Raw genomic sequence first — 24,367 nt, 5'->3', positions numbered from 1 at the left:
AGGGATATCCAGTGTCGGTAGGCGAGGGGAGCTTCGGTACATGCGAGTTCATGTTTTATCGAGGAAATATTCCAGTGGTTGTTAAATCGTACAAGTCTCACGTTTCCCGGGATGAAGTAAATGCAGAGGCTTCATCACTCATGGAATTGCAAAAGCCAAGCCCTCATCCATGCTTGCCCTTACTCCTGGGAATCCATGTAGCTGATAAGCCATACCTCCTTGTGACTCAGTTTCACGGAAATGGGCAAACAAGCCACACTGTATCAAGTGCAATCCGGGCCTCCCTACTGGAATCGGGCAGGGAGTGGTATCTTTTCCTTGAAAAGCTCGTGAAGGCAGTTTCTTTTATGCACTCTAAACAATGGCTACATAATGATATTAAGCACAATAATGTAGTTTGTCACTTATCCCAGAAAATTTGGCAGCCGGTTCTGATTGACTTTGGAAAGAGCTTGAAATTTGTAGATGCAAGGAAAACCTCAATGAAAAGGTGTCCCAAAGATTATCCTTGGATTGCGCCCGAAATCGTAAAGGGGGAAGCAAGAAAGAGCATCGAGGGAGATGTTTTCTCTCTTGGATATCTTATGAAATACGTAGCCCACAGGGTCGCTGAGTGCCGCAGTGCACATTTCTCAGATTTGTACAACAAATGTATGAGCATCATTCCTTCTCACAGGCCTTCACTACAATTTGTCGCTAGAGAACTTCACGAATTCACGAAGTTACCACAGTAACAATTAGGATGTACATAAGTACAATTGAATATGTGGACCGTGTGGCACTATGAAATACATGGACTAGAAATAATGATAAGTCATAGTGTTTAGAAAGGAGGTTATTCCGGGCGAAAGACCCTTGGAAATAAATTCGGAAAAATCAATTTCCGACCACCTCGCTGGGATTCGAACCCACGAAGTACAATTGAATTCGATGGGCCAAGGAATATGGAGTTGTGAAGAAGTTCATAGCAAAGCACAGACTGAACTACGAGTAGTTATCTCTGTTGTTTAATTGAGGCAAAAATTAAGGTGAAAAATGTCCTCGATTTAGTTTTCAAGTAATGCAGCTTTTCATTTTTATGGGAGCCAGTCTCTGAATGACTGTTTGAATCATTATACTTTAATTGTTATAATACTTAAATTATCTCATTAAGCCTGCATATCCAACAACCTAACAGTATTAATGAATGGTTAAGTAATGCTTTCTCCAGCCGAAATTGCGCTAATACATGAAAATAATTGTTCCGCATCAAAATTAATACAGCTTTAAAAGAATGAATATACCATAATGCATACTGAAGAATGTATTCAAAGATTAAGGGCATTATAGGTCTTTTCATTCGAATATACAGATCTAAAGATGTCGCTAGTATATATCTTGTTTCAGATGTGAGCACTAAAAGTATAACCCAAGTAAATATTAACTCATTCACTTTAGACATTTTTACGTTTATTGTTATTTGAAAGAGCTGTATACAGATAGCTTATCTTTTTTTCTTTTCTTTTCAAATATATCTCGGATATCACTTGTGGATTGTTGCTGTTTTTGTTGTTACGTAATTTTTTGCGGGAATTTACTGAGGGTTTAGGGTATCTAATTAGACAGCGCTGGACCCCGTTAGTACACATATCAATCAAACCCTACTCAAGGTTATTTGCTTAGAAATGCCGTCGTCTATTGTTTAGTTCGGCTAAGGAATTCAAAGAAGCCACCAAATATTGGAAACGCGTACAAATCCGAGGGCCTTGCAGCTCGTTATGTTTATGAACGAACTAACAAACGAACGGACGAACGAATAAATATGGCAATAGATATGTGGAATAGTATTCCCATTGATCTCAAAACACGTAAGAATACTATTTAAAATTTTTCTACTAAACCAGGAAAGGTCTAAACAACTCAAACAACATTGTTATTTTCTTTATTAACTTCACTTGACACATAATGTAGAATATTTCCCTAATAGTAGTTACTTATAGTTACTTACTTATTTACTCATATTTATTTGTTATAGATATTATTAGTCCTAAAATGCATGTCAAATGCTCTTAACCTACAAAATGGCAGCAAAATACTGGGAGAAAACGAAAACCTAACCTCGTCTACATAGTAACCTTTCTCTATTTATAAAATAACCTTTAACTTTATGTATGACGAACATAAAGAGCAATAAAGTTTCTATATATATATGTTCTCCACTTCTTTTTTTCTGCTTTCTTTCTTTTCTTTTTCTTTTCCCTTTCCTTTTCCTCTCTTTCATCCATCTCCTTTTTCATTCTTACCCTTTCTCTCTTTCTTTTTCCTCCTTGTTTTGAGGACTTATTAGAGTTTAAAAAAAAAGTTTTTTTAAGTCACACGACGCTCTGGTTTAACTATTGATCGTGAAATGTATGTGGAACAATGTAATCTTGTTAAAAACCTTATTTCTGAAGCTAAAATGAACTACTGAAGCTGGTACTGACAATTTTGCTCTTTTGCGTTCGATTGACCGAGTACTTCATAGAATACCTAAAAAAAGCTTCGACTGGCATTATTGTTTATGACTTGTCAACATTGATAGTGTGTCATCATTTAAAAAGAGTCTAGACTTAGGTCTACCCCAGAGATCAGTGCTTGGGCCTATTCTTTACCTGTTATACACCTCGCCGAGTTTCTAGTATTTTCAAACAGCATGAAATGCGTTTTCGTTTTTATGCTGATGATACACAAATATATACAACATTATCTGCTAACAACAATACTTATGACATGCAATTAATCGCCTGCAAAGAGTAAACAACTGTCAGTCTTGTGGATGTTGATAATTGGATGTCAATCATTGGATCATCAAGATGAAACTGAACAAAGATAAAACTGAACGTCTTTGCTTCTATTTAAAATTCAACAATCAAATATCCTTTCCTCCAATCTCCAATTGGTTCTGATATTATTTCTCCGTCATCCCTTACAAGAAACATTGGTGTAATGTTTGTCTCAACTCTTTCCATGGCTCCTCATCAAACAACTATCAAAGTCTGCTTTTTACCACTTCAAGAATATTTCCAGAATACGAAGATTTCTTTCTTTCACTACAAGCCACTGAGAAACTGATTCATGCTTTCATAACATCGAAAATTGACAATTCTAACTCTCTTTTGTTTGGTCTTCCTAAATGTTCCATTGACAAGGTCCGATCTATTCAGAATGCTGCCACCCGACTGCTAACACTCTCCAGAAAACACTATCATAGATCACTCCAATTTTAAAGAATCTTTACTGGCTACCTGTATCAGAACGTATAAAATACAAGATATTATTGCTCACTTTTAAAGCTCTTCGCCATCAGTTTCCAAACTACATAAAGAGTATGATCACTTCCTACAAACCTGCAAGACACTATACATAACGTATATTTCGTCGTAAAGATTAGTTAATTTTTTCAGCCTTGTACTTTTTTCACTTTTTTTCTGTCAAACTGTCCTTGAATTTAAGTAGCAACTTAAAACTCATCTGTTTAAAAACTTTTTTTATTTTTGGTTATCATTAGTTTTTTATTATTATTATTTATTGTTGTTATTATAGCGCATGGAGCATTCATTTGGTTATGCGCTATATAAATGCACTATCATTATCATAAATACTAACGATCACTTCATAATATTGCTTCAGTGGACACAATTCGACAAAATGATCATCCAATGTTTCACCAGTCTTAAAAGAAAAAACGAACAGCGTAAACATTTTATGGCTTCAGAGAAGATCATTCATTGCCAATTTTAAAAAATGCAATAAAAATATGTCCATAATCAGAAGAACGGACAGACACATAAACAGTTACGTGTGTTAAGTATCCATTACAATTTTTTTGAATGTCTTCAGTGCAATTGTTTGATAGTACTGACATTTCAAAACACTGTATATAACGTATATTTCGTCGTAAAGATTAGTTTATTTTTTCAGCCTTGTAATTTTTTCACTTTTTTTTTTGGAAAAAATGACATTCCCCACACTCTATCAGTCCCTGCTGAAGAACAATAAAAATTCCCGCAAAACTTTAGAAATGAGTCTTATTCACTTACACGGCACCATCCGTCCCCTTGGGACGAATGAACGCTTCGCTTGCAATAAGTCATGCCTCGCTGTCCATTTATCACTTGTTGTTTTTTCGATCCTTTTTTGTTTCCTTTTTGTTTCATATTGATCACTTTATTTCCCACCCTAGTGTTTATTCACCCACTTCTCATCCTTTCTTTTTTCTTACTCCGACGAAGGACTAACGTCCGAAACGCCAGTTGCACAAAGCTTATTACGGCAATTTATCTACAAGTTGCAAATATATAAATACACGAGTAGTATATTCATTTCACCTTCGGTTTGTATTTAAATTTCCTTTCGTCGCATTGGACGATGCAGCCTCTGCCTCCAAACGGAATGAAGGGGGCGGATATCATGGGTGCAGACGTTACCAAAGTTAACCCCGTCCATCGTGAAACAGTACCATTAATTCTTAATTTTAATTTGGCTGAAACTTCAATGGAAAATCTTTAAGGGTCTAATAATCAGTGGTTAAAGTTTTTTTCTTTATATTCCAATGGAAGTGTTATATTTTTACGAGTTTCTATAGGCTCTGTGACGTCATACACTCAACATGTCGCTCAGTATATTTCTTTTTAATACATTCATCGTGATGTTTATAACAATGGTAGACAAGGGTCTTGTTTGTTGTTGTTGAGATATATAGATATTGGATTTTTTCAATTAACTGAGTCATACCTGAAAAACTACAAAGCTGGGACCAAAAAGGAATATGGGTAGAAACATTTCACATACGTTCAGTCCAGGGGGGATCCAGGATTTGGTTTTAATTAACTCGGGGGGTGAGAGGGGGGGGGGGGGGGGGGGGTTTGGGGGGTAGGCACTCCTTAGAATCAACAAGAAAAACCAGTATTGGTTACTGGTATTGGGCACAAGGTTCCATGTTCCAAGAATAGCTGGAATGACTTTTGTTTCGTCTTATGATTCAATGTTATTCTTTGTAGTCGAAAAATAAACCATGTCCGTCTCGGAATAATGGCCTATCGCCTTTTACGATGATCATGTTTTTTTGAAATAAGTGTATGTCAGCATTGCCGTTAGGGACCGGCCATAATTTAGTCGGTGAGGGGGGGGGGGTTCGGAAGACAAAATGGGAGGTACCGAATTATTTTCAGCAAAAAAATAGGGTGTTCTTGAAAGTGATATTTAGGGAGTCTCAAGAAAAGTTATTTTGCTTACATATATGAATTCAAGTTCCTTTTGGCTCGTTAAAATTTGTATTTTAATAAATTGTTTTACATCTTCATGTGTTACTCCGACGAAGGAATAGCGTCCGAAACGTCAGTAAGTTTTTTCATCTTTTTCACGGTGTATAATTTACCTTTTCATCATTACTGGTTTCATGTATTAAATAGTTAAGCACCACAAACTGTATGAAATGTTTAGCATTGACCTATTTTGATTCATCGTTCATGATTTTAATACCATACTTCATGGAGAGTTTAATTATATCGATATCTCACTACCGTTATATAAAGAGTATGAGTTGATACTCATGCAATGTTAAACTATGCACACGAGAAGAATGTTTTTAACATACTTTTTATGCCGTGTTTTAGATAACTATAGCAACTGGAACCATTTCATAAAAAAGAGATCATGATCATGAAAGCCATTTTGTAAAATATTCTCGATCATCTTTTATTTATTTTTTATTTTTTTGTATCACAGGCATTTTGTCCTGCACTCCAACCCACTCTCCCCACCCCCACCCCCCTCCTAAGAATATAATTTTCTTTTTCGTTTGTTCACTAAAAGAGTTCGTAATGTATCATTACAGTCTTAATTTAATTAAGCTTTTATTACCTTATATATTTTTTAGTAAATAAAATAATTGAATTCAAGCTTTTAACGGTCACATACAAAGCTATATACGGTTTCGCTCCATCCTATATAACAGATATTCTCAAAATACACCAACCTACTCGTACGCTAAGGAGTGCCACACAAGGAGTAATTTTAGAACAATCTCCATATCGTACTAAGTCATATGGTGCGCGTAGCTTTGCCGTAGCAGTGCACAGACTATGGAATCGTTTATACTATATATACATATTTATATACTATACTATACTATATATATATATATATAATACAAATAATAAATATGTTCCTATATAGCGCATTATAGACTCTAAATGCGCTTTACAAATAATACTATGAACTGTTAAGTGATAAAGTATATATATATATATACACTCGATTGCAGAAACGTTGAAGTATACGTTTATACAGATATCTAATTTATTCAGTATATTTAATGATATACAAAACAGAAAACTCGCTTTCTTTATTGTTTGTTTTATTCAATGACTGTCAAAACATTTTTTTCTTGTCTATTATATCGTACATATTATAAATTAAACTTGCTGTCAGCTGGCACCTCATGGTAAATTTTCTGATATGTTCTAGTCAAACCCATATTACAGACTATGAAGTAAATTCTTTATAACATTTGCCACATATAGGTCCCTTAGTGCCATGTCCATGGAAATCTTATTCCCTCTTTTGGTGCTGTCGAAGCCTGGCACCTTAAAGACCAAAGAAAGTAAGACTCTATCATTCTTATTTTTCTTTCTTTCCTTTTTTTTAATGACATGCATCTTTTATTCACATTTCCTTTTATATAATTGCATCAAATTATATATTTAGATATTTGAAAAGAAAGAAAATTATACTTATTTAGTCAAATATATCAAGCTAAATATAAGTTGAAAGGAAATGCCCAGACCATTAATAATAAATATTTCCATATAGTTTCCTATCAAGACACTAGTCATGTTTTGTGTAAGTTTTATGAACAGCATTTGACAAACAACAACTGTCAACCTGGTCATATATTAGATAGTACATTATTGCTTCACAGTAAAAGGTGTTTGATATCTTTTGGAATTTGTTGCCAATAATCAATTACTGCAAGTTGTTTTTTTACCATTGTTGATTTTTAAAACGTTCCTTGTCGAAGTTACATGCTGTGATAGCGTATGCCAAATAAGGATAGATCAGTTTGTAATAGAGCTGTTTAAGATATTCAAAATGAAGATGATGTAGTAATTTTAAGGAAATACATACTATTGTTTCTGGATACTCTGTAACAAATGTATGCTATAAGAACTTGTTTCTACATTTAATTAATTAAATTAATGATATTTATTTTGATCCTGCAGTACTTACCAGATTTTCCAAAAAAGGGGGTTCAAAGATTGTCTTATGCTGTCCTGAAGGAAAACAACTAACTGTAGTAAAATCACTAAACAGTAAGTGTCAATTCAGCACAAATAAATTGTTAATAAATTCTACATCCTTAAACTTGTTATCAAATTATTAAATGGATTAATTTAAAAAAAGTATTGGGTAATGTTTTAACATTTTAATTCACATTTTCACATGTTGTATTCTTGCATTTTTTATTATAAAGATTACAACACAGATCAACTCAAAACTGGTTTCGAATTGGCAAAAGAAATGCTGAAAAGATATAAAAAGAAACAGTTGTTGAGGTGAGACAAATGATTCTGTAACTATCTACTATGTGAGTCTTGTATTTTAAGTTGAATAAATCTCAGATGCAGTATATCCCTGCTTTATAACAAAATGACTATCAGGGCTGTAAATGCTATGCAGATTTCTAATAAAACTGTTATTTTGGTCTAGTCATTTTAGTCGTGTTGTGTGAAACATTATGATTTGGTATGCTCAAAACATTTTAATGTAATTTTATGTCCCACACCATCTCTTGTTAGGTTGAAATACACAAACAATATGGCAAAAGATGTAAGTAACTTACCCATATGACTTATCATATAGATTTATGAAATCAATACAATTGACTATGTCCAGTAAAACAGTACACTCGGGTGGACTATACCATATGTAATCAATCAAAATCAGGTTTCTGTTCACTATAGGGGTTCTATAATTAGGCATTAAAACAATAATAAATTTTAAAGAAAAGTAATTTTAATCTGAAATAAAACAACAATCACAATAACAACTTTAACTATGTTATTTTCTATATTTGTTCTGTACATTATTTCACCTTTGCATAATTAACATTATTATTATTATTCCTTTTGCCAGCCACAACATGTGCCAGACTTCACCGAAACTGAGGTAAGTACATCATGTGCTTACAAACACTCGACGAAATAATGGATTTGGTCATCATATGTCCGCTTGGCAAATGTTGGGCAAATATGGTGCTCTATATTTGCCCATACATTTGCCTATGCAGGCAAAGGTCGGGGTAAATTTCTAATAAATTTGCCATTGCTTTGCCATACATCTGAACACATGGGTAAATATGTTATATATTTGCCCTTAGTTTAGACGCATTTACCCAGTGGGGATATATGATAACCGTTTTTGCCCTATATTTGCCCTATTGTCAAATGAAGGGCACATATGAAATCAACTTTGCACTAGGCTTTGCCCCATATTTACCTGGGGAGCAAATACAATACCCCAAACTGAGTATATCCGATGTGAGGTTTCCGTTTCAATTTATTGCAATCAAAACTTTTCAAACAACTCAATAATTTTTCAACTGAATTATGATGGATGTTGGCTTGTTTTTACGACTTACGAGGGGGGAGTGCATGCAGGTCCATCTCAGTCATATGTGTCAATTTTTTCTCCTAACGCATGACATCAATGTTGCGACCACATTAATTCAATCATTGTTTTGCTTTGATGTCATGAAAGTGAGGTTATATGCGTTGATACACACAGGAAAAAACGCGGACGATGTATTTTTAATATGCGTAAGTCGTACATGCGTTTTTTCCAGTGACAATAAGAAAACTCATTAACCCATTAACCTCAGCTGCATTTCAAACCGCTAACATCTGTAATATTATTTGAAGCATCAATTTTGTTTAGTCTAAACATATGAATTCATCTTTTTTATTGGCAATATATGCAATTTCATTCATAATTATTTTAATTCATCTAATTTTAAACTCATCAAAGAATTCATTCAATTTTCATTTTGGCTATCTAGTTACTGATGCACAGTTCAAACAGTTTATTTTTGATAGCTTTGAATATTTTTCCTGGATGATACTTTACTGTCATCTCCATCATCCGTACAATTTACGTTGTAAAGGACAAACAATTAATACTCTTTCTTTGTCAATAACATCGTAAGCAGCAACAAACTGGCTGTGTATCCTTTGTATGGGAATGAATGTAGAGGGCCCTTCCATTTCAAACAAGTTTCTGCACCAAATTTTTTATGTGGTCTGCCAATCCTGTGTCTTTCTGGATGTCGCTGATACCATCGAACCTTTGCCATACACAATGATTCCTGCTTGCCATCAATTATAATGGTTTGTTTAAGAAAGAAATCGACAACACCGGGGCGCAAGTCAAATGAATCGGTCTCAATACTGCCACTATATTGGCCACACCAACTTGCAAGAATGAAGGAAGAACGTTCCAGTCTAGAGTCAGAGGACCCTAGCTTTGTCCCCGAATATCCAATGGTACTAATTCTCTCAAACGTATCGGTAACACATTCAATGACCGAGTGTTGAGGTAAAATTGTTTCATAAGCTTTAAAGAGATATTCTGTATAGTCATCATCAAGAACATCAATGGATCGAGGTGAAAAACATGAGTATGCATTCATATTGCTCCACTCTAAGCAACGTAGTACTTGACCAACTGAAAGATTAAGTGTTGATGGTATTGATGGGATGCTTTCGCCAAGTGTTACTACTTGTTGTGCCTCCTGAAGAAGTTGAAATACTGGTTGGAAAGTTTCTCGAAATCTCTCTGGTAAAGGGATATCTCTTAGTTCATGCTTTTGGAGAAATTTTCTCATGATTTGTATTTCAACAGATCTATTGTTAGTTCGAAACGCTCCTAAAATCCCATTGAAACGTTCGAAGCTGAAAAGCCAAAATGAATATACAGGCCCGTAATCTAAAATACATTGTTTGAGGTGCAGGTGTAGATGCATGTTTGGCGTAACACGTTCCTTTCCATATCTTTTTTCAAACGATTTACAAAATTCCACTAGGTAATCATGTCCTTCTTGTAGCTCTTCAGTTGTAATAAGTGGAGAGCAAAGGTGAAAGCAGGACAATACGAATAACCTCCACAGCTCCAAATCATCTGTTGGAACGATATTCCAAATGCAGAATACAGAATACAAGAGAGTCCATGTTTTCCACTGATCAGCAGTAAATCCTCCAAACGATGTTAATATCTTTTTCGGGAGACGCCCAATAAATGATGGTGCTTTGACGTCATCTACCTTTTCCTGGATTTTATTCAAATTTTCTTTAGAAATAATTGGCGTTTCAGCATTTAGCCATACATTTTTCATTAAATGTTTTGCTGTCCCTAAAAACAAATTGTGCATAGGATCAACAACATGGTAACGAGTACAATCGAAGTAAGGCAACTGTAAGAGTTCAGAATATCTTGTTCCAGTGGAAGTTTCAATTTGGTTTCGTTCATCAGCGGTTGTTGCATTGAGTATTTTCTGAGCCTCTCTTCGGTGCTCTTCATTTGTCCTTGGTGTATCGTCATCTTCGAAACCTGAAAAATCCATGCTACTAAAATCTCCGGGAAAAAATCTTGTGCACTTTGAGCACACTCGGTGAGCAGTACATCCTAAGAAACCGCAAACTTTTCTTAGTGCAGGAATGTCACAAGCAATACAAAGGAGGGCAGCTCGAAAACATCTTGCTGTTCTACTCCCATGAGGCCGAACTTGGATGCCTTCGTGCCACAATAAGTTCAATTCGGCTACAAGTGGTTGTAAGTACGTATTGATATTCAATTTGGGCTCGTGTGGACCAGGTATTACCCCAACTATTATTACGTTTTCCTCTTTGTACCTTTCTTTTCTCGGAAGATTTAGGAGGACCATATATATGACTCCAACGCTATAGACACTGTGCTTAAAAGGCTGAAACCAGTCAACATTCAGCATAAAAGCATAATTATTAGGCTGGGCAAGGAAAGGAGTGCCGTTAAAATATTGCCAATCTTTCCACACTTGGCCATCGTAAATATCAACTAAAATATCGTCCGGTACATTCCGATTTCTCCAAATCTCACATTTTTGTACAAAGTCTGGTCGCTTAATAAAGTGAGTTAGAGTGTCTCTGATGCTTTTATAACAATAAACTTTATGTGGGTACAATTTCGTCTGTCCATTTTTCAAACGAATTTCCTTAAGCAATTCCGCTCCACAAGGTGTGCGGCGAAACAATTGACGGTGATTCGGAAAAGCAATGTGAGAACATGGTTTAGCAATGACACGCCCGAATCTTGTTGTTATGCAGTCTTGAAAACGGTATAGGGTGTCGCATTTCGGACAAACAACATACTTTGAATGCTTATCTTTAAAAGAAAGATAATTTTTCAAGAGTTTGAAGGAGCTCGGGAAAACCAATACTGCGGTTGGGAAAATGATTGGCGAAAGCTCACACAAAACCTCAAAAATCGCTTTAAAAAAGGCGAGGAGAATATCAATGCCTCGGTCTGGTACAGAAAAGTATGCAGACCAAAAGCACACAAACAAGGCAATCCAGTTAATAAGGGTCACTCGGGAACTTGCTTCGACGGCAACGCTTATTTCTGCACTAGATTGTTCAAAATCTCTTTCTACGTCTTCGATATCAATATCCCAAGTTTCAACCAATCTCCTTCTTTCATTTCCTCTTATCTCTTCATGGTCAGATTCACTGTCCAACTTGTCATCCCAAAACACTTGATCTTCTTCCTCAAAGTTATTTATTCCGTCTCCTTTAAACATAAGCAAATACGATGTATTTTATTCATTCGGCATTGTATAACTGCAACATAGTATAAGATAAAGTCTGAAACCATTATAATACTAGAAAAAAAAATGTCAGTAAAAAAAACCTCATGGGCTAAGGGACCGGTCATTATTTAAGTTGGGGGGGGGGGGGGGGGGGCCTGAAATTTTTGCTAGTGAAAGTCTTGAAATTTAAAAATGACTTTTAGGGAAAATTTTTAAATTTTTTACTACAATCCATGGGGGGTTTTCGATAAACTTGGATGCCTTCAAAGGGGGGCCTTGAAATTTTTTTGCGTCACTGACAATTTCTCCTCCACCCCCCCCCCCCCTCCCTACCTCCAACTTAAATAATGACCGGTCCCTAAATGTATAATTTTGACCCAAATTTTGCTCTGAAAATAAATGATTTCCATTGAAAATAAAATATAAATTTCTAAGTCAGCAAAACAACAATTTATAATTCGTGAAAGAAAAATGATAAATCGAAAATAAAAAACCCAAGAGACATATTAAATAAATTACTTATAATTGTATTTCTCTAACTTGACAAACATGTTTTGCCGGATACCATGCTATCTCAGGATGACCACAGTCATGAATTGATTTGGAGACAAAAATGTACAGCAATATCCATTTGAACATAGTAAATTCTTTTTGGCGTTTTAAATGAGTTATCTCTAGCTATGAGTTTATAAACTCTTTGAATGAACCTTTCTGAATGAACACTGAGGTTTTAATGGCAACCATAAGCCGATTACTTAATAATGCACCCTTCTTAAAAGTAACGGTGAAAACGAGGCTAAGATAGAAATAGAAAAGAATCATTTGTACCTCTAGCTTAATCTCGCTTCAATAACACTAATGCTTGGTAGTAAATCCAATAGGGGAGCTAGATCATGTGCAAATCAGCCGCTTGTTAAAGATTCAGTCTTTTATCTATGCAGTTTGAATTTAACATTTAAAGATTATATAATCTAATCATCAAATAAACGTATAACATCAATACCTTTTTGTGAAGTAGCTGGTAAGAATTCGTCACTTGATGGTTGGTTTGTATTTGGCACATCAGAGGAGTCTTGATCAGTTTGGTCCAAAACGTTTATCTCGCTGTAGTCATTAGAAGAAGTGTCGTTCTGGCCGTCAATCTCGTGAGTGAAAATACTATCATTTGAGTCTTCGTCGTCATTCCGCTGTAATTGCCATTGATTTGTTAAAGGATCATAAAATTCTTCTTTGTGACGGCAAAATACTCTGTAATGTAAATCTTCGTTACAATGAAAGCAATGATAACGCTTTGACATCGCAGAAGACATTTTGTTTTCCAGAACTATATAATTAAAAAGACGGTGTGTATCATTGGGATAATTACTCAAAATCCAAGCATTTTGAATGGCTAACAGCCATATTCCAGCGTAATAAAGTTCCACGTCCATCAACCACATGCCACTGGACAAAAGCACGCCGGATCTTTATTACCGCGCCCTTTTCCTTAGAGCTGTCACTGTTGGCGGCAGATAATGGTACGATGGTTTTAGAGCTAGAAGCTAATCAAGTTTATTGCAATGATATTTCGTGAATCTAGGCTTTAGAAAAAATTTCATAACTTTATAAAATGGAGCAAATAGCTTTAAGATAATAGATATATTACTTAACATGAATCCTGGATACAACTTCAGCATTTTTATAAGACAGCCATTCCTTTTTTTATTATTAGACTTCATTATATGAACGTATATGTCATCACAAGTCACGTGATACGCCGTGATAGATAGGGGGTAGATTTGTTCGGTGGATGTGCTTATTCGTTCATTCGCCTTTTGGTCACAAACAGGTAACAAACTCTGTCGGTCATCTAGTTTCCCGCACATTCTATATCTTTGCTTATAAATTGCGTTCATTCGTCGCGATCAAAAAATGGGAAGAACATCTACACCTTTATCAGGACGCCCAATGCCAATCCATTCTGTTACTGCAACTACCAGTACAAGCAGTACCAGTAGACATACTGAAAATGGCGCCAATTCTCAAAGGCTTAATATACTTATTCCCTCTGTCCCTGGTGGTAACGAGGATGTGCTAAGAGAACACAGAAATCGCCTATTGCAAGCAACAAGCGAGAATGAGAACGTTGACCCCGACAGCGAAAAAGAAGAAATTTCTTCAAATTTCGAAACGATTGTGAAACAGTTTAAAGAACTGCAAGCACAAAACCGCCAAATACTAGCTGCCTTAAAAGAAAGCCAGCAGAACAAGGACAACAGCAAGACCAAGATTACTGTCTCAAAGGCTGTTGCAGTAAGTAAAGTGGCAATATTTAAAAAAGCAAGCTATTTTTATTGATAATTTTACTGGGAATTCTTGGCGCGAAGAGTAGTTGGTATAATTATGCAGCGGTATAATTTATGCAATGCTAAAATTGGCGGGAAACCCGCCATGGTAGTGGTTAATGCTACCAAACTTTACTATTGATTTCCAATAACAAGACACTGAATGATAATGATAATTTCCTTTTTTGTAAAGGAATTGATTTGATTTCGATTTTTTCCCCAATATTATACAATCACAGCCATACAAATAATGAAAACATTATTACTATGTCTAAGAATAACTTAAGGTACATCTTATGATTTTAATGAATTATATTATGTTATTACAGTCTGAAGTACGCTTGGTAGCAAAGAAATTACGGGACAGGGAAGAAAACCCTCTTATATGGGATTTTACTAAAGCGTAAGTATGAAAATTTAATAAAAATGATCTTGTCTGAATCATCCATAGTTTCTTTCCATATTAAGTTTCCACTTACCACTCAAATATGGCATTTCCTAATTAGTTTCAGAGATGACGTCAACGAACAGATTAATAACGCAATAAGGGATAGAGTTCTGAATGTTCATAAGGATGTCTCTGCCGTCGAGTTAGAAGGTATTTATGTATTTTATATTACGAAGTGCGAAAGGCCTTATGCACCTATCAAAGTTAACCCGGGGGGGAGGGGTGAGGACAAAGGGTGAGGACAAAGGGTGGTGGTGGTCGGGGGGGGGGGGGGGAGGGGGTAACGAAATCCTTTTAGAAATATTCAAATGCCGAAGGGAGGGGAAACAGTTTGAAATAAAATAACATGGAAAAAAAAAAAAAAAAAAAAAACAAAAAAAAACAAAAAAAACCAAAAACAAATGGATGCTAAAGGAGTAATTGTCGGCCAAATGCCAAAATTTATAAAAAATTTTGTGTCAAGTTTTAATATATGGGTACTTGATATAATTTCAGCTGCCCTTAAAAGTCACTTTCTGACGAGAAGAAAGAGAAACAAAAGAGAGCGTTCAGGGGCCCTTGGAAGGCATCAAAAGATGCAGCGGAAAACACAAAGAAAACAAAATGTGAGTAAACTGAATTTGCAACGATTATGACTTTGTTTAATAAGAAACTTTGACTGACGGTGTTTTTTTTTCTTTTTTCTTTTAGCTCCTAAAATCCAGATCCAAGGCAGCGGACTTGTCAACCTCGCTATCACCAGGGGACAAAGAGAAAGTCAAGGCAATTATGAAACTGGAGTATATGTCATCAGAGGAGTCGATGTCAGAGGCGGATGACCAGGCTGATGACGATACAGCGGACAGTGGCTCTGATAACGAAGGGGGCCCTACTAAGCAGAGTAAAGTTTTAATAAAACACCCTCTGCCATGGAGAAGCCCCCTAGCTAATCAGTTCATGGAAAGCATGGACCGAAAGGCAAAAAGGAGGCTGTCAGAGCGCAGTCTCACCATGCTTTTGAAGCGGAAAATCGGGGAGCCGTCAAGACGCCCAAGGCCATCTGGAGGTCCCGAATGGGCATTGAGAGCCTAAAGGTTTTTATCAAATCAAGGGCACTGGGACACCGAACGTGGTTGGGGTTTCTACGAGTTTTATGAATTAAATCTTGTGTCACTGTTCCTCCGTTCCTTTGGCCTGATTTCTAGGGTTTTCGTTCTTCTTTCGATTACTTGAACGTTATACTCGTTTACTTGAAGAAATCCAAAGGTCAAACGGTATAGCAGCGGCTATTTAAGCCTATTGACCTTTGGATTTCTTAAAGTAAACAAGTATAATGTTCAAATAATCGAAAGAAGAAGGAAAACCCTAGAAATCAGGCCAAAGGAACGGAGGAACAGTGACACAAGATTTAATTCATAAAACTCGTAGAAACCCAACCACGTTCGGTGTCCTTAATTAAGTTTTTGCAGTTATAAATGAAGTGTACTACTACAGAATATCTAAAAAGAATCGTACATAAGCCACAGATCGATTGACAACTAAATATATTATGATCTCCTTTCACAAATTCTGTCACAAGATGAAACAAACACCTATAATTAATTTACAGAACTAGCATTTTCAATTAGTTGTAGTTAACAAATTGTTCATAGTTAATCAGTCGTCAAGAAAAGGAAATTCACAATAAAAATGTTTCAGTATGATTTATGTCTTTTTTCCTGCTTCTTAGTATAGGTTAGCTATGTTTAAAGTATGAGGTGGTTGTCACGACATATATCGTTTCTATTTTTTTTGGCCTGCCATAAGTGACAATAGCTGAAGACTGATAATATAGTTAAATTTAGCAAATATGATGAGCATAATTCAACTGAGCAAATATGGCTAAGACGCGCTGGTACATCTGAGGCATTAAGGGGGCATTAATCACATATACGGTCAGAGCATATCGCATGGTATACGTAAGGCATAAATCACATATACGGCCTGGAAAAATACAGGGTATATGTAAGGCATAAATCACATATACGGCCTGGGCAAAGACAGGTTATATGTAAGGCATAAATCACATATACGGCCTGGGCAAAGACTGGGTATACGTAAGGCATTAATCACATATACGGCCTGGGCAAACACAGGTTATATGTAAGGCATAAATCACACATACGGCCTGGGGAAACCCAGGGTATATGTAAGGCATAAATCACATATACGGCCTGGGCAAAGACAGGTTATATGTAAGGCATAAATCACATATACGGCCTGGGCAAAGACAGGGTATATGTAAGGCATGAATCACATATACGGCCTGGGGAAACACAGGGTATACGTAAGACATAAAACACATATACGGGCTGGGCAAATACGTGCACGTATCAAATGAGCATTCACATTTACTACCGGGTAAATGTATGGATGATATGATATCTGCTATATATTTGCCGTTTGGGATTTTACTGGGCCATACGGACTTTGCCATCTGTGCCCATGGGATAAATGTGTAGGTACATATCATATACAGTCATTGGGCAAATATTGTTTACTATTAGTCAAATATGATATTTGCCCATATATTTGTCTATATGTTTGCCTACATGACAAATCCATTTTTTCGTCGAGTGAAAGTATCAAGGTTTTCCATAACAGAAAGCTTTGTTATACCCTTTTAGAGCATGTCTGAGAAGGAGGGTGGTAGATTAGTAGCCTGTAGTCCACCCGGAGTTGACGATGGGATGTGCACTTGTCCACAAGTGCGCATCACGTCTGAAAAGGAGGGTGGTAGATTAGTAGCCTGTAGTCCACCCGGAGTTGACGATGGGATGTGCACTTGTCCACAAGTGCGCATCACTTCTGAAAAGGAGAGTGGTAGATTAGTAGCCTGTAGTCCACCCGGAGTTGACGATGGGATGTGCACTTGTCCACAAGTGCGCATCACGTCTGAAACTGAGAGTGCTAGGTCAGTAGCCTGTAGTCCACCCGGAGTTGACGATGGGATGTGCACTTGTCCACAAGTGCGCATCACGTCTGAAACGGAGGGTGCTAGGTCAGTAGCCTGTAGTCCACCCGGAGTTGACGATGGGATGTGCACTTGTGGGCAAGTGTACATAACGTCTGAAAAGGAGGGTGGTAGGTAGATTAGTAGTCAGTAGTCCAGAATTGATCATGTCTGAAAAGAAGGTTGCTAATATTTAATCCAGGGGTTTTGGGTACTAGGATGTTCTGCTAATTGGCAAAGAAGGAGGGTGATATATGATAATAATAATAATATATTGATATATATATTATTAATATTATCGATATTATTATTGTAAAGCAATGTAATATATGCTATTTTTAGGTTTAATTTCAAAGGTTTAAAAAGTGCCAGGCTCCCTAGAGTGGTACAAAATTTAAAACTTTGAAATTAAATTACAATTTAAAACCTAGTTACTTCCCATTTATTTCTTTTCGTTCCAGGTATTTTTCAAGGGAAGTGGGAGTTACGACGAGAAAGGGGATGACTCCACCATTATCATTGAAGATGATAAAGGTAAAATATATTGCCAGGGAAAATATATAGGGTGTTTAAGTGTGTATGTGATGCGAGCTTCATTGTTCATTAGTTCTGGTTGAAAGAGGTTGGAATGCTTGGGAGCAATGACCCCTCTGTATCTGGGATGGATTGTCTTTGAAGAACACCTTCGAAAAGGAGGTGATGTACAAGGGTTGAGAGTCCAGGGATCGATTCTTTGCTTATATTGATTCATATAAATGTATCGTATTGAGCAAGCTTTATGGGAAACAAATAAACCAATTATCAAGGGAATGAAACATGGTTAGAAATTGAAAAACATTATGCCCTATATATACTTCTTTTCAGTAAAGAAGAGAGATACCGTTAATATATTGATTTAATAATAATAAACCTAATAATTATATCAATATTCATTCAATGATGTTTCAGACCACCAAAGCAAAGAACAGGAAGCAGAAAGAACTATTAGGAATAACATAAAAAGAAGGCAAATGGTGGTCAGGAGAAAGGCGGAAGAGGAGCTGAAAAGGAAGAGGAAAGAGGACAAAGAAAAACGAAAGAAAGAAGAGAAAGCAAAGAGAAAGAAAGAAGAGCAAGAGAAGAGGAAGAAGGTTGAAGAGAAAGAAAAGAGGAAGAAAGAAAAAAAAGAAAAAAGAAAGAAAGAAGAAGTAGAGAAAAGGAGAAAGCAGCAAGAAGAAGAAAGGGGAAAGCAGGAAGAAGAAGAAAGGAGAAAGCAGGAAGAAGAAGAAAGGAGAAAGCAGGAAGAAGAAGAAAGGAGAAAGCACCAAGAAGAAGAAAGGAGAAAGCAGCAAGGGGAAGAAAGGAGAAAGCAGAAAGAGGAAAAAAGCAGAAAGCAGAGAGAGGAAGAAAGCAGAAAGCAGGAAGATGAAGAAAGGAGAAAGAGAATGGAAGAGAAGTTAAATAACATGAAAGCGGATGGGACATTGAGTAGAAGGAAGATAAGAAGAATGGCAGAGAAATTGAAAAAAATGAAGCAATAAATAACTAATAAAGGAAAATGTAATCAAAAGTTTAAAAAATTTAACTGTTTAAAAACCAGCTGGTAAAGCTTTTTTTTGGGGGGGGGGTCTATTTTGAATGAAGTACTTGTTGGCAGCTTAGAACTTACCTTTTTGAAGAGAAGGGGAAATCACAAATACCATTAGTAACGACATAAAGAAAGGGAGTTCATTAAAGAAAATCCGAATCCATTTCAGCATTGCGATTTAGTGAATTATTTAATTTTCATTCTCAGGTCTTTTTTTAATAATTGTTTGTATAAATCAATAATAAACTTCTACATAAACTTAATAAAATTATACATTAATTATGCAAAAAGGTTATGAGTTCTCAGTTATTCTTGAAAATAGATTCGTTTAATCAATGATGCGAGTGATAAACATACTGAAATTTCATAAGATCTCAAATTGAACCCTGGAACAACCTCTTGGCTGAACTAAGTCAGGGCATGGCTAACTCACACATAGAATCCTGAAACAACCTCTGGGCTGATTTAAGTCAGGGCATGGGAAAAGGAAAGGAAAAGAAGGGAAAGGGAAAGGAAAAGAAGGGAAAAGGAAAGGAAAAGAAGGGAAAAGGAAAGGAAAAGAAGGGAAAAGGAAAGGAAAAGAAGGGAAAAGGAAAGGAAAAGAAGGGAAAAGGAAAGGAAAAGAAGGGAACAGGGAAAGGAGGGTAAGGGAACAGGAAACGATCAACGATGATAATTATAATGAATGAAAACTCATAAAATCTCAGCCTCTCTTTTGTAAGGATGCTTTGTTTAATCAATGAGTGATAATCATTTATAGATGTTCAAAAGTTCTAAGTTTTTTTAATTTTCTTTATAATTGTTTCTTTTAATCAATGAGGGGTACATATACGGAATAAAGTTTTAAAAGTTTTGAGGTTTTTGAGAATCTACTTGATCAAGAAAAAGAAAAAGGGGATCCGAAAAATGAAAAAAAAACAAAAAAAAACAGGAAAATTCCAAAATTCCGAGAGGTCCAAAAATCGGAAAATCGTGTCTCGTAAACTCCCTGACTTTTCAAAAACGTGTTTCGAAGTGAAAACGTGTCTCCCTTTAAAAAACGTGACTTGTTTTAAAAATCGAGACACGTTTTTGAAAACGGGACTCGATGACCAGAATCCTTGAGTGATCCGATTAATTACACACAACCAAACTGATCGTGTACGATCAGATGAAACGTGTTGGATATGAGATCGTGTACGATCTCATGAGATCGTATACGATATCCCAGATAGACACATTGATCCGAATATTTGGGGTATTTTTATATGTCATTCAATATTTAAATTTATTACACATTTAAGCTCGATATCCGTGAAATAAAGCCGTGAATAAAAACCATATCAGTGAAGTGATACGATATCCCTTCACGGTAAACTGTAACTGTAACTTGACTACGATAGTAGTCAAGAGTGACGAGATAAATCTCTATTTAGTGTTTATTTCTATCAAATTCAATATGAATTTTGTGCTTCTTACATTTTTAATTAAGCTTTAATATCTTGAATGATATTGAATTGGAAACGTATAATTCTTTAACATTTTGAAATGGTGTAAGTCGGTTAAGGATATTTATGACAATAAAACATTTTGTGTGTGTTATATATCGAGCCTAAATTGAATAAAAACGATATCAAGTTCTTAACATGTGATAATCTCTATAGATTATCTGTAGAAAGATATAGAATTATTGAATGAAAGTTAATATGAAAGTACTCTTACCACTGAACAGGTACATTTTTTCCGCTCGTTTGACATTCAAGTTCGTTGCTCGTTCGCCGGTAATTTTAGGTATGTTATTTAGCTTTAAACTTTGTCAAAAATCTCTTGGATTTGTTTAATTTGTGGAATTCAATAAGTGCTTTTTCAAATGACTTCTTTATATCATGTAAGAACTAGGAGTACTCGTACCAAAATAACAAAACAAGTACACTTGTTTTGCTAGTTCGACATGCTAGTTTGATGCTCGTTTTAGCTATGTTTAAATTTAGTTATAAACTTTGTCATACTCTTAGATTTGTTTAATTTGTGGAATCCAAAGTGCTTTTTCAAATGACTACTTTATATCATGTAAGAACTACGAGTACTCTTACCATAATAACGCTCGTTCTTCATGGTAGTTTGTTGCTCATTTTCCGGTAATATTGTAGTTATGTTATCTACACTAAATAAAACATGAAAGAAACAAGAAAATGTCCTAACCTCTATCTTCACACTGTGGCAAATTCTTTTCTTTCATGATTTCTTCCATAATTTTTTGTTTCGTTTTTACAATTTTTACAAAAAAAAAAAAAAAAGATTAGTTAGTTAAAAAGCTCGTTAAAAAAATGCGTCATGGTCCAAGTGACTAGTGATTTGAAAGCTCGACCAATCAGAAACGCGATGTACACCTGGCGGGCGACACTTTTAGCGTTACGCACAGGGTTCCCATGCGATGACCACGAAAACTGAGTTGGATAGTTTACCATATTCTATACCTATGGTGCTCCGCTAAAAATCTGAATTACAATCCTAGAAATCTTCTTTTACTGCACAATTATATCTATTAGCCAAGAATTACATCCTCAGCTGCTAAGCCAATCTATGAGCCATTTATCTATGAACACGTCATTCAAATCCATATATGGGTACTCTTGCGCAAGAATGCAACATACCTGAGAAGGAGACTACAAAAAAAACAAAAAACAAAAACAAACAAAAACAAACAAAAACAAACAAACAAACAAACAAACAAAAAAACAAAAAAAAAAACAAAAGCCAACCCAGTAAATACTCGATTTAGCTGGAAAGATGACTAAACGTTCTTTTATTTTCCTTTTAACACCTACTTTGTTTAGTTCTTTGTTATATTTTGTTGAGTTTGGAAGCGAATTCTGTGAAGTATTTTAATTAAAATCGTCCGAACTTCAATTACGAAAGACGTCTTCGACTTCGATGAAGTCAACTGAGTCAAGTATAGAGTAAAATTATATATTTTATATATTTTTTTCCCCCTACATACATCAGGGATACCAATCACGCTCTCAGAATTTTCAATGACTTTCGTTTTTCTAATTCTGAATCTAAATTTTTGTTCTCTATGGATGTCAAATCTTTGTATACTGTTATTCCTAATGATGAGGGTCTCACTGCACTCAAACATTTTTTTGACCGCCGTACTGTGTTAGAGCCCAGTACTCCTACGTTATTGAGACTAGCTGAACTTGTTCTCACTCCGAACTGTTTCTCTTTTGGTGACCGTTTTTTTCATCAAACCAACGGTGTAGCTATTGGTACTAAAATGGATCCTAGCTATGCTAATTTATTCGTTGGCTACGTCGAACAACAGATTTTTGATCTCTATCCCGGTATCAAACCAGAACTGTTTTGTCGCTACATTGATGATATTATTGGCGCCACTTCTTCCTCTAAACAAGATTTAGAATCTTTCATTCTCTACGTCAACTCCTTTCACCCTGCTCTTGAGTTTACATGGGAAATCAGTGAGACTTCCATCACATTTCTTGACATTTCCGTGAACATTTCTACCAACCATCTCAACACTACTATTCATTATAACCCCACAGACTCTCACTCGTATTTACTTTATTCCCCCTCACACCCCAAACACCCTCAATTCTATTCCTTTTTCACATTTCTTACGTTTACGTCGCCTTTGCAGTGACGATGCCGATTTTTCTCACAAATGTCAAGAAATGCGTTCTTTTTTTCTTAAGCGAGGTTATATAGTTACTATCATCAATCGGGCTATGCACAAAGCTTCGTCCATAGACCGTAATACGGCTCTTACTCCTAAGGCTCGCACCTCTAACCTAGACCGTATTCCGTTCACGTTTACCTATCATCCCATTAACAACTCTGTTAAACCCATCATTAATCGTGGTTTTAATTTACTCAAATCTGATCCTACTACTTCTGACATTTTCAAAGAACGCCCTCTTTTTTCTTTCAAGAGAGACCGCAATCTGCGTTCCTTCTTAGTTAACGGCAAAATTCCTTCTGATAAACAACCTGGCACTTTTCGCTGTTCTCGCAAATGTTGTTACACTTGCCCTTTTGTTGCTCCCCGTACCTCTGTTAAAGGTCCTAAATCTACCTTTATTATAAAGGATCACTTCGACTGTACTTCATCTAACATCATCTATTGCATTCAATGCTCTTATTGTAACATACTGTATGTCGGGGAAACTGGACGAAGATTAGGTGATCGTTCCAGAGACCACCTTTACGATGTTCGCAAGAAAGATCTCTCTAAACCAGTTTCTCGACATTTCAATTCTATGAACCACTCGGAAACTAATGCTAATGTTTTTGGTCTTTGCTTAATACACGCTAGCAATAATTCACGCAAAACAAAAGAAATGCGCTTGATACATTCGCTTGGCACAGTTAATCCGCACGGGATGAACGAACGCTTTACCTGTAATTAGCCACTTCTCACCTACCATTATTATTTTCGATCCTTTTGTTCTCTTTTGTTTTACGACTTGCTATTTTCTTATTGGTTTGTTTTCTCCCTACACCACTATTCACAGTCATTGTGAATATTATGATGAATGCTCTAGGGAATTGTAAATATGCAAATAGGGTATATATAAGGAGAAGCGTGGTCCCTCTGTGCCACTTCATTCAAATTGACGGAAAGAGTAAGGACGTCGATCATTGAGCTACTGATCCCGCTTGCTCGCACAGTTTAGTCATGGAAGGTCAAGAACAAGTTCCTCTTCGGCCACCGCCAGATGTGGTACGGCAAGCACTTCTACCTGTGGATGTTTATTTTTTAGTTTATTTACATTATTAGCGTCTATATATCTGTTACAAATATTTAAGACTTAATGCTAATAATTATTAATACATTACAATCACACAAATATAAATTTACAATACATTTACAATATTTCATAAGTTATATCAAATTATTAGAAAAAGAAGAAAATGTAATATGTGTAGATGAGGAATACTTAGGCACATCTTAATATAACGGTGGTTCTATTCTTTATATTAACTAGATATTCATTCAAATACTGTTATTTCTTTTGCTGAAACAATCATATATATATTTTGCTACTATTTTTTGTATTGATTTCTTTGGATTTATAATAAAAGCAAATTTTTCTTCGTTTTTTAACCAATTTTCTATTCGTAATTGTGTTATATTTTCAATCTTATCAACAAGATATTTTCTTTCATTATAGTAATTTGGGCATGTTAGTAGGAAGTG

At 35.6% G+C, this 24,367-nt stretch overlaps 3 protein-coding genes and 1 pseudogene across 3 annotated transcripts; 3 read left to right on the top strand and 1 right to left on the bottom strand.

The window, feature by feature from the left end:
• The first annotated feature begins 6,552 nt into the window (after positions 1-6,552).
• On the top strand, positions 6,553-19,336 carry LOC148911387 (uncharacterized). The gene is made up of 7 exons (XM_089029791.1): positions 6,553-6,622; positions 7,242-7,331; positions 7,493-7,574; positions 7,818-7,848; positions 8,155-8,187; positions 18,062-18,134; positions 18,549-19,336. The coding sequence occupies exons 1-7, from the start codon at positions 6,556-6,558 to the stop codon at positions 19,118-19,120; spliced, it is 948 nt and encodes a 315-aa protein (XP_088885917.1). The 5' UTR covers positions 6,553-6,555; the 3' UTR covers positions 19,121-19,336.
• LOC148911389 (uncharacterized) lies at positions 9,309-13,752 on the bottom strand. Its single transcript, XM_089029883.1, has 4 exons — positions 13,747-13,752; positions 12,861-12,957; positions 11,149-11,838; positions 9,309-9,361 (listed from the first exon to the last, which is right to left on the bottom strand). The coding sequence occupies exons 1-4, from the start codon at positions 13,750-13,752 to the stop codon at positions 9,309-9,311; spliced, it is 846 nt and encodes a 281-aa protein (XP_088886009.1).
• Positions 13,573-15,929, top strand: LOC148911388 (uncharacterized). Its single transcript, XM_089030090.1, has 5 exons — positions 13,573-14,149; positions 14,511-14,584; positions 14,688-14,779; positions 15,125-15,234; positions 15,320-15,929. The coding sequence occupies exons 1-5, from the start codon at positions 13,769-13,771 to the stop codon at positions 15,698-15,700; spliced, it is 1,038 nt and encodes a 345-aa protein (XP_088886216.1). The 5' UTR covers positions 13,573-13,768; the 3' UTR covers positions 15,701-15,929.
• A 3,084-nt stretch (positions 19,337-22,420) lies between the features above and the next one.
• LOC148911386 (uncharacterized) lies at positions 22,421-23,576 on the top strand (annotated as a pseudogene).
• Positions 23,577-24,367: the final 791 nt, after the last annotated feature.

Source organism: Actinia tenebrosa, unplaced genomic scaffold, assembly GCF_029948245.1.
Source record: "Actinia tenebrosa isolate PJP-AT-01 unplaced genomic scaffold, QUT_ActTen_1.0 PGA_scaffold14__42_contigs__length_11649687, whole genome shotgun sequence".
Taxonomy (NCBI): Eukaryota; Metazoa; Cnidaria; class Anthozoa; order Actiniaria; family Actiniidae; genus Actinia; species Actinia tenebrosa.
This window is presented reverse-complemented; position numbering and strand designations above follow the sequence as displayed.